At 27.1% G+C, this 16,612-nt stretch overlaps 1 protein-coding gene across 5 annotated transcripts in view; it reads right to left on the bottom strand.

Moving 5' to 3' along the window:
- LOC147817028 (transcription-associated protein 1-like) overlaps positions 1 to 16,612 on the bottom strand; it is a 46,153-nt gene that overhangs the window by 18,035 nt on the left and 11,506 nt on the right. For 3 of the 5 annotated variants that reach the window (XM_087153974.1, XM_087153963.1, XM_087153982.1), the window contains 4 exons: positions 15,826 to 15,989; positions 14,135 to 14,231; positions 11,850 to 11,986; positions 8,461 to 8,544 (listed from right to left, as the gene is read on the bottom strand). In XM_087153974.1, coding sequence (XP_087010100.1) covers positions 15,882 to 15,989 — 108 coding nt within the window. In that variant the 3' untranslated portion in view covers positions 8,461 to 8,544; positions 11,850 to 11,986; positions 14,135 to 14,231; positions 15,826 to 15,881. Of the gene's footprint in view, positions 1 to 3,854; positions 3,985 to 6,257; positions 6,455 to 7,655; positions 7,739 to 8,339; positions 8,545 to 11,849; positions 11,987 to 14,134; positions 14,232 to 15,825; positions 15,990 to 16,612 lie in introns of those variants that run through there. The other 2 variants (XM_087153977.1, XM_087153972.1) reach the window with 2 other exon arrangements.

Genomic DNA, 16,612 nt, shown 5'->3' with positions numbered 1-16,612 from the left:
TGGCTTGGCAAAGGTTACCTCAGGCAACCATTAATGGAGTCATTGATAGCATGCCTCGCCGGATTGAGGCCTGTATAGCTGCCCGAGGTGGCCACATTAGATATTGAATAAATTGCTTTATAATGATTTTATTAGTCTGTTTTTTTAATCATTTGCATATCCATTTCACTACTATCGCTCCTGAAATTTGCATGACGCTACGTGCATTATTTCTTGGTGTTGCAATTTCACTTTTGAGGAGTGTATATAATAATACTTATCGAACTCTTAAAAAACTATTTTAATAATTTTTCAAAAACTTAAAAGTCAACATTAAAAAAATTAATTGCATTAATTTGGTGCAAAAAATTATCAAACTCCTAAATTTTGTCCTTACTGTTTATTTTTACTTTTATATTAGATTTTGTTTTCTCCGTTGTAAAATATACATAGTAAATGTAAGTTACAAAAAGCTATATTATGTTATTAAATATATGAAAAACTTAAAGGTAATTTATTTGAATAATTTGAAACAAGCACTATATGAATAAAGGTAAAGAATAATCTAAAAATATATTTTAAAAATATATTATGTATAAAGCGCTAAATCGCCTAAAAAGAAAGAAATCATTCGTTTATCAATGATCAACTCTTTTCAACCGTATGGCAACCATAGTTCAACTGTTTCAGATGGTTGTTGAACAGAAAGTCGAAGTTGGGGTTGAGTTGATGGTTGAATTGAACGAATTTTCGCTATGTGTGATATGGCCTTCAGTTTTATCCAAGTAGTGAAAATAAAATGCAAAAAGAGCATCCCACAGATCTTTGATTCTTTCTAAAACACATAAAATGTACACCCACCTATGGTCTGGTCTCTTCAAGGGCTTAAGTTTTTTAATGGCAAGGGATTCATAGATTTTGAAAAAAATTTCTCTTTTACTGCAGCTTTTCATATCAAAATAGATGTCATCAAACATATCTTCTTAGTATCTATCAAAACACGAAGAAAATTTTTTTGCACAGTTATTAGCTGTGTGACATGTGTCACCATCAATATCTAATAAGTGGGGTGCTTGGTTTGATCGTAGTCTGGTTTCAACACCCTTTTTTTCCACGCATGGTGTTACATGAGTCCATTAATACACTAATTAAGTTTGCCCATGGAATATTATTATCTTCAATAGTATTAACAACTGCTTTAAAAACAGCTTCTGAATTGCAAGATTCTATCTTTAGAGATGCAAAATGATGAACTACAACTTCATTTTGATAGTTGTCATAAAACTGCACCAATATTGCCAGTATACTTTCTTGAGCATTGCTAGTACTTTCATCCAAATTGAGAGAAAATGGAGTCTCCTTTAAAGTTTTAATGAAATTTTCCTTAATAGTTTTTGCGAGCCCATATTTCATCTTATAACATGCAGTAGTCCTGGACATACCCAACGAGTTTAGTGCCGTCTGATCGCGGCTCAACTGTTTGCAGAGTTCAATTAAATTGGGAGCTACATTGAAAGAAAGAGAATTCTCGGCGATAAACGAAGTTATTAATACCTCTTGGCGTGTTTTACTTGTCACTATATCCAATGGCCGAGCATCAGTCTCCAGTAAGTCATCAGTATCTTTTAAATTAGCATAATTACTTAAAGTCATTGAATGTCTAATGCACTTTGAATATTTTATGTGCGTCACAGTTTTAGAATGATTTGTGAAAGCCTTGAATCCTTCCCCACCTTACTTCAGCAGTGAGTTACAAAAAACACAATATGTTTGTCCAGCAACATTTATTTTCTTGCACCATGTGCTGATGGTATCCCCATTACCATCTCTCCGTTCAATCCAATTCCACCTAAATGCATTCCGGACACCTTCTTCTAATTGTATAATATCACTATTTATATCGAGAAATTTCGTAGTGAAATTCTCTTGCGTACATAAATAAAAAAATATTTCAATAAACGAAACGAAAAATTTACACCTGCATCAATAAATGAAACGAAAATTTTACACAACGGAGAAAAAAAAGTTGAGAAGTGATCAATGACAAATAGCTAATACGGCGAAAAATCCCCCTTCTCTACCTTTTGGCGCCACGCCAGGAGAGATAAGACCTTTGAACCCAGAGTCACGTGATCGCACATCTGGTCAAACGAAGTCTCTCCCTTTTTTTCTGCCCTGCCTACTTGCCGAAAAGAATCCAGAAGAGAATGTCCGAGAACCGAGGGAATGAGTCATAACTCGAAATAGGGAAAGAACAAAAAAGAAGTTTTCTCCCCCTTTTCACGCATTATCACTGCCTTTGGAGAAAGAAAGGAAAAGTTTTCACCACACACACTGACCTTGCGTTTTCTGCTTTCAAAGCAAACAAAATTACCCAGATCAAAATAAATAATTCATTATTATTCCTACTTCCTTTTGAACGACGATCCCCGGAATTTCCGGGTATCGAAGTTCAAAATCCCTGCAATTCTGGGGTTTCCCCGGAGCACAGACACCCCTGAACTTAAAAACATAAAAAGGCTATATGCCACATACCTTTAAAGGTATATATGCATATATACCTTAAAATGTGATACTTAAAAATAATTTATATCTATTTAATTGCTAAAAAAAAACTATCTCTGAGTTTCCGAAACACTTTAAGAACTGTACCAAAAACAGATAGGGAAACAAGTGGACTAAGCGCAGAGAAATTTATAGTTATTAGCATCACCACATTTTAAATTCTGTTTATTTTTACTATCTAAGAGATAAGTAGGAAAAAATAACATTCCAGGCAGTACCTTATTCGGGTCATTTTCACATAGGAAAAGAATACTTTCTTTATTGTTAAATAAAGGATAATTATTTTGAACACAATTTCCCCATTTATTAAATAACTAAAAAATATTTTGGTATAATTTTTGCTTAATTTTATTTAATTGTAGCAAAAACTGACTTGCTACTGAAGGTAATTATATTCAACAGAACCTTAATTACTTTCACCTTAACTAATTTGATCATAATTATTTTTTTAATGAATAATAAAAAAGATATTCCAAAATATTGATCTGATATTTAATATAAATACAGAAATTACATTTATATAATTCTCTGACGTTTACATGAAATCCTTTTTCTGTCTGACAAAGACCTTTAACACTAGAAGACTGACCTTGAGTTCATTGATTGCGGTCATCATTTTTGTATTATAATTAATTTAAAACTCAATACAGTGTGGGGATAAGCTACTGACAGTGTCAACTGTTATCTATCTAAAGGTACCTCCAGATAGAATCAAGTTAACATGTCTTATATACAAGTGAATTGGAATTGAATAACTCTAGTGGTAGCTACGCTACACCAGATAATAAAACTTGCAAGAAAAGAAATAATTAAAATATTTATGATAAAAATCTAGGTACTTTGAATAAATATTTTTTCATGACTATGGTTAATGTTTTTAAACCTCAATACATACCTTTGAACTACTATAAAATCTCTATAGTTTTAGAATACATTTCTCCTAGTGGTGTTAAAGGTAATGAGTTTAATAAATTAGAATTCCAAGAATTTTTCACCATTTCATATAAATAATTTAAATTGATAGATTAAAGCTCATATAAAGAAATAGTAGTGCTCTAAAGTAATGGTAAAAGTTTTATAAAAATTTTATTTGCTTTAAATTTTTTTATTTAGTTCACTACCATTGATAAATATATTTCGTACAATATTTAAATGTTAAAGGATATGTCATTATAACAGAAAAATCAAATATAATATAGATACTTTGCAAGTAAAAAAAAATCGCATTTTACAACATTTAATTTAGGTTATGGATATGTCTATAGTCATACTAAAACAAAATTTTTTAGGAAGGTGTAAATAAAGCGTACCGCCAGAAAACTTGCAAGCCGTTATTCCCCAAGTAACTGTTTTCACTGCGCATACTAAAGTTTTGACTAAGCTTCTACATTCTGCAATGTTACAAATAGCTGCCTGAGAAGCAGGAACACCAAATTTCGTCTAAAATTAAAGAAAACTATTAGAAAATATATACATTTAAAGCAATGAAACATTTCACTAATATTAAAAAAATTATTAACAAGATAACAATTTTTTTAATAGTTAATAAATAATGATTTAATGAAATGTACAGAAGCATTAATATGTTTGTGTGACTACAGCACTTTTAACACCTTAATGATAGACTTTTTTTGCATACATGTTTCCTTATTTCGAAGAATGAATAAAAATATAAGTTTCTAGATGCATTATTTAAATCTATTGCAACATTTTTCAACAAACTATTAAGAAATTACTCTTATAGAAAGTATACTTTGCTTCATTTTATTTTAACTTATACTTATGAACCTGAAACCTATGAGCTCTGTCAAGACATATATGGATGAGTACACATACAATTAATGTCAAGGAACAAAAATTAATAAAATATTCTTAAAGTTGATTATAAAATTATTATGGATGGTATAAAATGTTTTACACACAATGTATAAAATATTATATGTTAAAAATTAGGAAGAAAAAGATACTAAAAATATTTGAGCCTGCTTTTTAAATACTGTTGTTTCCAAATTCTAGCGTAGAAACGTTTGTTTGAATGCAGAGTGAAAAATTATTGATTCTGCTGTTAATGTAAAAAATAATACAAAGACACAGAAATGGAGATTTTATACTTAAAATATATTCAAGGTTCTTATTCAGTTATAGAATTAAAATTCCCTAACTGGTTTTCGAGAAAATTTCAAGATTATATTATTGCTATACAAAACAATATTTCTTTAGAAATATTATATTTTTTTTATTCAAACTCACTTTTAAATAGCAAATATGTCTAATATTAAATTTTGTAAAATCTATTTTATTTCCCTAGGTAAAGGGTTTGACACAAATATAAATTATATATAAAATCAATATCTAACGAGGACCCATACCGCACACCCTCGGTCCCTACACAGACTGATCCAAGTAGTCACCCACCCGCACACTGACCGCAGCCAATGATGCTTCTGAGTTTTAACGATAAGTCCACTGCGGGACTATTATAAAATGCAGATCTGATTTTCCCTCATTAATTTTTTTGCGACAGAAAGAATCATAAAAACATAACACAAATCAGTACTCTAATTTCAATAAATTCAAAAATTCAACAATGTTACTACAGAATTTTAAAAACAAAAAAATAAAAACAGATGTTGAACTTATTTACTTTGAACCTTATTGGCTATTTAGTGCTATAGTCCAATTTGAAATAGGTTGTTTAGTTTCTAGGTTTGCTGAAAGATTTTTCCAGGTTCCAACCTAACTTTGTATTTTTCCATCTCTTATTTTTCTTTAAATAAAATTCCAAGACAATTAAAAGGTTTTTCTTAGGCTATAAGATTTTTGATATTTTAAAGAATAAAAACATAAAAGCATATGGAAGTAAAATTGGACCCTTGAATAGTAAACTGTTTAAGAACCCAGTCTACTATAAAACAGAAGTTCACTATATCCAAATTCTTCGAAAAATTATTTCTTAGCATATGACAGTAGTATTGTTGGAAATCGTGATTATGATAGTAAATTATTTATTTGTAAATTAAATCCTTAAATATGTAATAAATTAAATATCTAAAAAAAAATATAAATAATTTTTATATTCTATGGAAGATGGATATTCAATTTGATGTTAAGTAGAGTTTACCACTTTTCCTAACAATTATTAAAGAACCTAGTATTTTCTAATCCTCATTTTCTGCCGGAAAAAAATTCAGAACACTTAATTCAGACAGGTAAGAAGAGGAACGTGCTGCTTAACAACTTGTTTCTTCTTCTTCTTGAGCCTTACAGCCTATGACAAGCCAAGTTTTTGCCATCTTGATTTATTCCGTGTCATAGCCTTCTAGTTAGTTATTCCTATTATTAACAAATTGTTAGCCTAGTTTTAAAACAAAAAGCATACAAGAGTAAGATTTGACACAAAAAATGCAGTCACTTGCAATCATAATTCCTGCCCTGCAAATTTAAAGTCAGAGAAATAAAAAAGAAAAATGGGAAATTAGAACACACTATAAACAAATTACAAATATTTCAGCTGTCCACTATAAACATATAAAATAATGTTAAATGGGAGTTCACTACAACTGAATGTTCACCATATTTCGGGTTCATCTTAGCAGGGTTCAACTGTATTAATTATACGAAAATGCAATTCGGATTTTTTTTTCCTTCTAAAAAGTAACAGTAATGATAAAAACCTTAAAATGCGTAAACACGACTGCTTTCTCAAATCTTACTTATTCATCTGGTCGGTCTAATAGACCACCTGAATGGAAGTCTTTACCGGGAGGACTCCAGGAGCATAACTAAGTGGATTAACATGATATCCTGAGCTGCAGATACAAAAGATGTCACATTTGAAAGGGAGGCAACTATGGGAGGAGCAGAGTGTGAGTCAGAAATAGCCAAGATTTGATGTTTCAAAGGCTGAGCACTAAAATTCAGAAGAATATAATAAAATTAAAAATTTTCATACTTTCAAAAATTTCATGTATTAACTTCAAAAATTCTTCAATGTTTTTATAATAATTTTAATTTATATAGATGTAACTTTAAACATGTAGTAAATGAGTTTAAAATCCTATAAAGAAAACGAAGGATATAAAAATAAAAAATTTTCAAAGAAGTTTTTTCTATTTAGAATTAAAAATGTTTGTGTTTTCTTTTAGTATTTAAAATTCTATGACAAAATATAGGGCAGGTATTTACTAAATATCTAATTCATCTGAGTTAGAATTATAAATCTAGAAAAAAGACCATTTTAATATAGCACAGCATATTTGTGCGTTGAAAATATGCAAAATACCCTAGAAGAGTTTTTAAGTAAAAACAGTATAGATATGTACTAACAGAGATAGTTCTCCCATTCACAAAACTTGATGAGATAATGAGAGAGGAATAAAAGGAACAGTTTTTGAGAATCTTCAGTTTGAACTAACTAATAGTGACTATAAAAAAATTTAAAAAATTTTACCGACGGTTAAGGTAGTTGTAAGGTATGAAAATTCTTTAAGGGGATAATAATAAATGAAAATAGATATTCGTACACCACTTATTTTTTTAAATCTTACTAAATAAATTCAAAAATTTGTCCAGAATTTAAAGATTGATATGTATAAAATTCATTTCTAGAACGAAAAAAAAAAGCTTGGTGAGTAGGTGTTTAACATTGAAATTGCTCGTTATGTTCGCACTTTGTCTGTTGGCAATAATATAGATAGAAATTTATTTGCATTAAAAAATTAAAAAATAAAGTGGATGCCTCTTAATAAAATAAGTTTCATTCTTGTGTTTTAATTATAAATATGTGTGACAAGAATGATTTCTAAAATGCATTTGCAGTTATTAGCACTGAACAGATACAAATTCTTTAAGACAATATTTATATAATATATATTAGACAATATATATTATATCGACAATATTAAAATTAGTATTATTTAAGACAATATTAGACAGTTGAAAATATCCTTCAAGTTTTTTTTTCTACTCTAAATGACTAATACTGGTCAAAAGATGTTAAAAACAGTGGATATTATTTTTTTTCAAGGAGTTATTACATTTTCAAATTTTATTGTGAATACAAGCGCTATAAGCAACTATATAAATTTAACAGAAAGTAAATGTTTACTTACGCTTTTTTCTGCAGAACAGGCAGTTGCAGCTTTTCAATAGTTTTAAAACCAAAACTTCAAGCATCCTCATTAACAACTCACGGCTATAAATAAAGCATAAATTTTTTTCAAAATATAATAAACATCATAGATGACTTTTTACTGCTTCATACATATTATGCCAGAGCTAATGTTGCTACAAATATTATTCTTATGGAAATTACTAATTTGCAAAAGAAAAAAACCTTTAATATTTCTACAATAGACTTAATAGTTAGCAGAGCACAATTTTCATTGCCAGATCAACAAAACTAGTTATACTATCATGAATTATAAACTAGTTATAATACCATGAAATAATCTGAACTGAAATACACTTTAAGAATAGTTAAGGTATAAAAATGGTTGAAATTCGTAGCTAGAAGAATATAATGTGAAAAATACAATGCATTTCATGGTTGAAAGTATAAGGCTTTGATATGCTGCCAGATTCTCATGGTTATTGACATCATATTTTTATAGACATAAAAAGTGTAACAAAATAAATTTAACTGCACAAGTAACTCTCATGATTTTATTAAAATGCAACTATTATTCACACAATAAAAATTCTTCATAATTTAAAAGCATTATTGCCTTGCATTATAATAAATTTAATCAGTGGCCTAAAATTTATATTTTATTAATAAGAAAAAAAGAACTTACATTGACATTTTCTTGATCAGATCATATTCTAATGCATTCAATTAAATTCAGAATAAGCATACAAGACATTGTTTGAATTGTAGTTACTAAAGATTCATCATGAAAATTTTTTGAGAACACATTTACAGCCTTAGCCAGAACCTTCAACTATAAATGTTGTCCTACATGATGCATAAGATCAGCTAAAGTACTATAAGCAAAAGGCCTAAAAATATACAAGATTCTTACATTAAAATAAGTAATACTACAGTCAGAAAAGGCAATTAAAGCACTGTGAAACATAATACATTTAACGAAAATTATAATTTAGAATATATTTTCCAAGCCTCATAATAAATCAAAGAAAAAATCAGAACAATTTTCAAGAAAAAAAAATAAAGATATACTTTGGAACAGTACACATTGTTAAACTAATTTTAAAAAAAAAGCAAATGACAAAGTAAAAAAGTATATTTTGTTCTACTAAAACAAACATCATTAAATGTTACAAAATGTTGGTTGTTAAAAATTTAAATAAAGTTAGAGTAGAATCAATTAATGCATAGGCAAAATTACTATGATACTGAGATACGAAATACACTATTTTGCAAAAAGAAAGGAGAGAAAAAAAACTTATATTACAATACAAAAATTGTCATTCTATAAACCTTTTCTTTTTCCAGGTAGTTTATTATTATTTTAAACAAAATGAGATAATTCAAAGAGCAACTAAAATCTAAGTGCTTCTATTAGCCCACAGACCACACAATAAAAGATCTCTAATATATGTAGTTGATAGACGGTCCCTAAGTTGAAACTGTTAAATTCTGAAATTTTTACTAGCATCATCAATCTATATTAAAATATATTAAATCTATATTAAAATAATAAATAAATTCTATCTATATTAAAATAATAAATAAATTCTATCTATATTAAAATAATAAATAACAATTCCATCTATGTTAAAATAATAAATAACAAAAAAATTTTGAAAACCAAAATCACTTTATTCTATAAATCAAATCTTTTAAAGTTCATGCTTGTAGAAAATGGGATGATCAGAAAATACACGAAAATCGGGAATATTAGATCAAAAAGTTAAAAACAAGATCACATTTTTTTTATCACGTCAATCTGGAATATCAGGACAACTGTGAACTCTAAGGTTTTTCAGGACAAGAAACATTGATGATGTTTTTGTGTCTCACTGAATCATCTCATTCAGTTTAAAACAATTTGATAAGAAAATAAAAAAAATTTGTACAAATAAATTTATTGCAAATAACTTGAAATACAAAATTTAAAGCAGAGGCTTAGAAGATTATAAAACTAGATGCCAAGTAAGCATAACAGAACACTTAATTAGGAACAATATATTTGACAAATTAGCATTTGGAGGATACTTTGAGAATTGCAATAAAACACAATTCATTAAATATTGGCATGTTAAGTAAAGCAAAAACAGAGTTTAAAAAGTCACATAATCTCTTTAATTAAACTTTTATGTAATTTTTTCATGCTGTTATATTGTAGATATTTTTAGCATCTCTGCATATTATGATTCATTCATTTCAAAGAGCAGTAAATAGATAAAATAAACTGATTATATCTTAATTTAATCTAAATTTTTAACAAAACACAAATATGTTAGAATTAGAAACTTAAGAACCTATATTAAAATCAATTATCTCCCTCTTGCAATTGAATTTCTAACTATATAGAAAACTGTAACTTCTCTTGAAAGAAGGGTTAAAATAAATTAAAAATAAATTTTCTTTGCAATCCCCCCCCCCCCTCTATTAAAATATAGATACTGTGCTGGACATGACAGAAACAAACCTGTTAATTGATATATGATTTAAAAAGTGCTTGATAAAATAACTAGAGGAAATGAGTTTAGAGTTTTTGGAAAGAGCATACAACCCTTTTTTTGCCTTTTAAAAAACTTATGAACATTTCTAGTTAGAATTCAAGTTTTTCTCAAAATAAACAGAAGTTTTATATAGATTTTTATTACAATAAACCAAACATTAAAAAAAATTCCAGATAACATATGGGAATTCGTTAAATTAAGGTTAGCAATCTTTTTCAAAAACTCTAAGAACTAACTGCAACAACTGTATATTTTCAACAGTAAAACAGGATAATAAACAAGACTCAATATTCTAAAATAAATCTCATTTGTCATCCTAAACTCTTTCAGAGAATGATTCTCTTTAAAACAATAGTAATTTGTGTTGAAATTATGTTTAAAGTGAAACTTAAGAATTGGAGAAATCTGTGAGTTTGATAAGCTCAGCTCCAAGGAAATGAGATGCTCTAAATAGCAACTAGCAGTTCATGAAGACCCCTAATTTTCAAGTAAAATACATAAATTTAAAAAAAGAATTCCTGAATAGCTCTTCTGGAATTGTTTGTTTTTAAACACCAGTGATCTTCAAAGCACCTTTGAGCATTAGTCTGTTTTTGAATTGTAAGCTGAAAATAATAAAATCATCATAAAATCATTTTCCCCCTTTGTTATTTAATAGAAAAGTGGGTAGTAAGGAAATTTTGGAATATTTATCTCAGAGGCTCAACCCTTGGAGGGCTAATAACATTCTTGAAACTAAAAACCAATTAAATATTAAAACTATTATAAATTAATGCTAATAATACATACAGCCCCCCTTTTTGTGGTAAACATAGTTGATCTATAACTACTAATAATTAAATATTTGAATTCCAACTTCCACAAACTTAAATAAACTAAAAGCAAAAATAAAAAAAAAAAAGCTTCAAATTTTTTTAATAATACATATTTAATCGAGTATTCTTTATAGGATATTTAAGGCTTATTAACTTGACTCACTTAAAAAATGAATTTTTATTTACTGTTCGAATTAGACATGTAAGACTTTTTTGGAGGAAAACATAATTCACATTGAATAAATATATAAAGAAATAGTTATTAATGTTGAAAATTTTTTAAGACTTTTACATTATTGAATTTTTGTAATATCGTAAGAACTATACAAGGATATTTTTTCAAATGAAACATTTTTTATATTATATTTTTTAATTTAAATATTGATAGCAACTATGCCATTGAGTTCATAGTTATGAAAAGTATTTTACTCTCTCTTAGCAAATAATAGATATATAACAACATAGTTTATTTTTAAAATAACAGTATTTAAATTATAGATTATTTTAGACTGAGAAAGACTTTTAAAATATAATTTTGCTATTCTTGTTTCAAAAAATGCTGCTATTACAAAAACTTCTACAAATTTCCTTTTCTTAGAGTCATTAATTTTTAGATATAATTAGTAAGATATGTACAATTCTGAAAATGACGCAAAAATTAAAGAATTTCTCAAAAATAAGGAAAACTCGTACACACAGAGAACATTTTAAACAGAAATATTTTTCAAATGGTATCTAAAGTAAACATTTTTTTAAAAAAATGAGTCATTTATAAAAAAAACATGTTTTAGAATAAAGGAAAAAACAAGACATATTTAAGTAATAAAAAAAAGCATTTACTATCTCAGTTCTGTGGCTAAAATATGATGGGCTGCTACAAGCAATTCTTTGCACAAGTGGGCAACTTCTTGAGGACATAGATACAACAATCCTATCATTCCTTTAGCACACTGTGAGGAATGTTCATTCACAACATACTACAAAAAAATAATCAAATTAAAATCACAGCTGGGTTAAATTATTATCATAATTTGAATTAAAATTAAATTAGCAACTAATTTGGGTTAATATTACTCAGATAAACATAAATACAGTGCATGCTGCCTATTAAAATCACATCCATTTTGAGAACACTTGATTTTAAAAAGCAGCAAATTTTAAAAACCAAAATGCAGGAAAAAGTAATTTCAAAGTTGAATTTCAAACTAAACTAAATTGATTAAAAACTAAATTGATTACTACATTTATGTTTTATTTTTACAAAACCTACATTTGACATTAACATTAGCTACATTTTTTAACTTAGAGGAGGATTATAAAATATTATATTTGATAAGCAAAATTTCAAATTAAAAATTCACCATAGTTTGAAAGCATATAAGAGTTTCTAAAACATTAAATATCCTTTTCTTTTCTGTAAAGTTCATTTTAAGAAATCAAGAGCTTTTTTGAAATCCATTGAAGTTAGATTTATCTCATTGAATGATTGAGGATCCTTGACATTGAATGATAGGCATTTTAAAATTTTTCTTAGTACGTAAATAGTTTTCTTTTGGATTCCTTTAGACTCTCTTTTTCCTAATTTTTTTAACTTTTGCCCTTCAATTTCAACACAAAATGCAATCAACACCAGAAACTTTGTTCATAGAGAACAGACAAAAAAATTATTATTTATATGTATTCAAAACTTGAGAATATAGAAAATTCTAATCATTCAAACAAAAAACTGCAAAGTTTTTCATTGTTATAAACAAAAGCCTTACAAAATGTTGTCTTTACATAATGGTAATAATAATTTTATTAGAAGATGGTTTTCACATAGTTTGATATTAAAATGACTCCGTTCTTGCAGATTTAATAGTAAAAAGCAGCTAATTTTACAATTCAGTGATTTTATAATTGGAGGTTCCAGTATTAATGATACAGTTAAATCACAGTAGTAAAAAATAAAATAAAATGGGCAGAATTTTTTTTTATGTTCACAACATAATAAAATGATTTTAATAATCAGAAAATATTCCAGTAGTCAGAATAGTTCTAAAAAAAATAAATTTCCTCCTTCATTTTGAACCAATAAACAAGTAAGCAAGGAAATACAGGGGGGAATTAATCAAATATATCATATCAAGTTAACTTTATTTTTATTAGCATGACTTTTCAATTTATTTTCCCTTTTAATGAGTTCTAGATAATATATTTTGTAATATACTTTGCACATTACCTCCATTTAATGTCTAAAGAGCAAATAGTTCAGCATCAGGGCCATTTAATTTATAAAGTCAAAAATTTGATTCCTAATGCATTGTGCAGAATTTTTTTATCATATTCCATGTTTCATTATATAATTACCAAAAAAAATTCTAACTAGCAATTAATATGTTAAACGCAAAATGTATTGAAAAAATGAGCCTGGAAAATTAATTTTTCAACTAACATTATTAAGTACTCAATGTAAAGATAGCTCATAAATTTGCTTGAAAGTAATCCCCCTGTTGACAACAAATCATATATTCTGAAATCATTAAAGTGTACTAAATCACTCTCACAACAGCCTGTTGTAGGTCAGGAGGGTCATAAAAGCTAAAATTCTACAATTCCTAACCAATGGCATGATTTTGTCAATGTTAAGCACAAGTTGTTTTTTCTTCCTAAAACAGCTCACACTTAAGGATCTAAAACCTCATGCCAAGATTGAGAATCCATCCCCACTCCAGCACATGGATAGCTTGGTGCCTTTGACCTCTGAGTCGATTTTGAAATCATATCTGTGAGTATTAAAGTGTATTTTAACATGTTGAGGTTCACATCAGCCATCAGTGACTGACACTGAATCTTTTGTTTTGGTCGTGTCAGTCACCGGTGAGTGACAATGTTTGATATAAAACAGAAAAAATTAACATTGTTTTAAGTAATTACAGAAAACTTATTCAAAATTTGCTTAACTTTTATTTATTACAGATCACATTATTATTTATTTAAAATTTCTTAGTATTGTGCTCAACATTGTTATACCACATTAGAGTACTTCTCAGCAGCAAAGGGATTTCCTTAAAAACACAGGATAAAAAATATTTATTCAAAAAATAATGAATAATTCTTAGTATATTAGTCATTAACCTACTCACTTGATATATTTTAACTAGGTAAGCTAGAAAGGATAATGTTTTTATCTATGCAGCCATAAAGTTAACATAAACTTCTTTGTTGAAAGATGGATTGCTCCTAAAATAAAACAAAACAAAAAATAAAATTTCTGCAAACATTCTGCATTTTGTCTGCTTTTTCTCCCCAAGAACAAATTAAATGCACAAAATTTAATGTTTAACTTTGTCCCACCTAGTCATTGAACATAAAATTCTTTCACAGAATACAATTGAATGAGTAAAAACAATAATGTAGAGTTTTACTGTATAAAACCACTCTGACTTGATCATTTGGTATAAAATATAAAATAAGTAAAAAAGAAAGACATTAAGGTATATCCTGCATGCAAATAGTTAATTTATAAAGTTTTTCTCTATATTTTCTGCAATATTTTGGCTGTAAACATTATGAAAATAAAATTAAAATGACAAGCGAGCCAAGGATAAAAACAACAATCAAGATAAAAATCAAAATCAATAAAATAGATTTTACAGCGAAAATCACGCAAGTTGACCATTTGTAATGTACCAATTTGATGGCCTAGTTTGAGAAGTGGTCAGTATATTAAGAGGTGATGCAAGAGTGGTGTTAATTATAGCCTTGGTATACCTAGTGGGCTGATCACTTAATAGGTTATATTGAACTCCATAGTAAAATGTTTGTTTCAATTAAGAAAGTTTTATTTTTAATAAGTGTAACAATGTAATAAAATACATTATACACAATATCGTCAATATTCTTTAGACTATTTTTTGAGTTAAATATATGACATTGTTTTAAGATATTTGGAAAAAAACTTACTCACATTATGCAATATTTTTGCTGCAAGCCTTTTCAAAGAAAAAAAAAAAAAAGACATTCCAGCTTTAATCAAGTATAAGAATAATGAGACCAATAAAATAAATCTGATTTCATTTGGATACAAGATTTGCTTTAATTAAAAAAGATTAACAAGCTTTTATTTTTTAAAAAGATTTAAAAATATAAAATTTTTTGTAATATTGATAAATATTTCTCAGATTAACTATTTCTTAATTAAATTATGAGCTGGTTGTAAGATATTTAAAAAAATATTATATTCCAAGTTTAGGTGATTTGATCCAAACAGAATAAGAATTAGAAAATTATATATCCAAATTCAGATGTATTTTATCAAAGAGAATACATTATCGTTATCTTATATAGGACATGCTGTGAATTAATTGAAACTTTATTGGAAGTATGAGTTTTTCTATAAAATTAGAAAATTATTTTTTAATGACTGTTCTGAAATTAATCAAAATTATATATTTTAGTGATATTTCACAAATCAAAACTTAAATTAGTTTTTATTTAGAAACAGGAAAATTTTAATAAAACAAATACTTAATAGCAAATATGAGAATCAATGCCAGATTAATCAAAAGCTATGTAAATATTGACAATGATCATTATCAACTGAAAACTGCTTCCAATTTCTGGAATTTAAAGCAAGTGCAACATTTTTAATACTTCCAGAGATTTCTTAGTTATCTTATATAGATAAATTATCATCTAAGAGTAATTTGGCAAACAAAGAGACAATTATTCAATTATTTATCACTTCATAGACTATTTCAACATTGAAGCATAGTCACTAATATTAAACTTTCTATTATCAAAAAATATGTAAGTAATATTAAAATTAAGTCACCTCTGTTGAGTTGTGGGTTGTAAAGTAATAGTTGTCATTATCAATAGTATAAATTCTTAGACATCTTTATGAACACTCATTTTATATAGCTGGTACATCAAGACAAAAATTATAGGTAGCTCTGCCAGTGCTATTAAGGACATAGCTTTTGGGAGTAAAATGACCTGCAAATTAAATCAAACATATAAACAATATAAAAAAAAAAAGAAAAATCACAAAGTAACAATTCTTAGTGTAAGAAAGTATAGAAGAAAGTAATTTTTTAATTTTTAGTTTAAAATTTTTTTTAAACACACATAAAACTGGAGAACCATGTTATTTAATTTGAATAAGAGAACTACCAGTTAAACTTTATTGATACAATAGATTGTTATGCCTTCATTATGGATTCAAACCAACAAAGTATGACTTTTATAAAAGTATGGGTGAGTTCAGGGAAAGGGAGCTTGCTCAAAGTCCCTTCGGTTTCTGAAAAGCAAACAATCATTTGAAAGTTGACTTTTTGAATGATCAAGCTCATATTTTTCCCGTGACATTTTTCTTAATTTAATAATTCTTTTAACAATATTTTAAATAATTCTATTAAGAAAAACAAACGGCAAGAAAAAAATTCAAATTTTTCAAAAATAATAAATACAATTCACGAGCTTTGGAAACCTAAGGAATATTCTTACTGATTCTGGCTTGATCCTTCTGTTTAAAATGCATCAATCAAATTTTCAATTTCTAAATTTCATATGAATTTTTATTTTTTTGAAAAGGATAAATTAAAAAATTGTCTGTGTAT

Source organism: Parasteatoda tepidariorum, chromosome 1 (genome assembly GCF_982258835.1).
Source record: "Parasteatoda tepidariorum strain Cologne lab strain chromosome 1, Ptep-v5.0, whole genome shotgun sequence".
Lineage (NCBI taxonomy): Eukaryota > Metazoa > Arthropoda > Arachnida > Araneae > Theridiidae > Parasteatoda > Parasteatoda tepidariorum.
The sequence above is the reverse complement of the archived record's forward strand: the minus strand, read 5'-3'. Positions and strand labels throughout refer to the sequence as shown.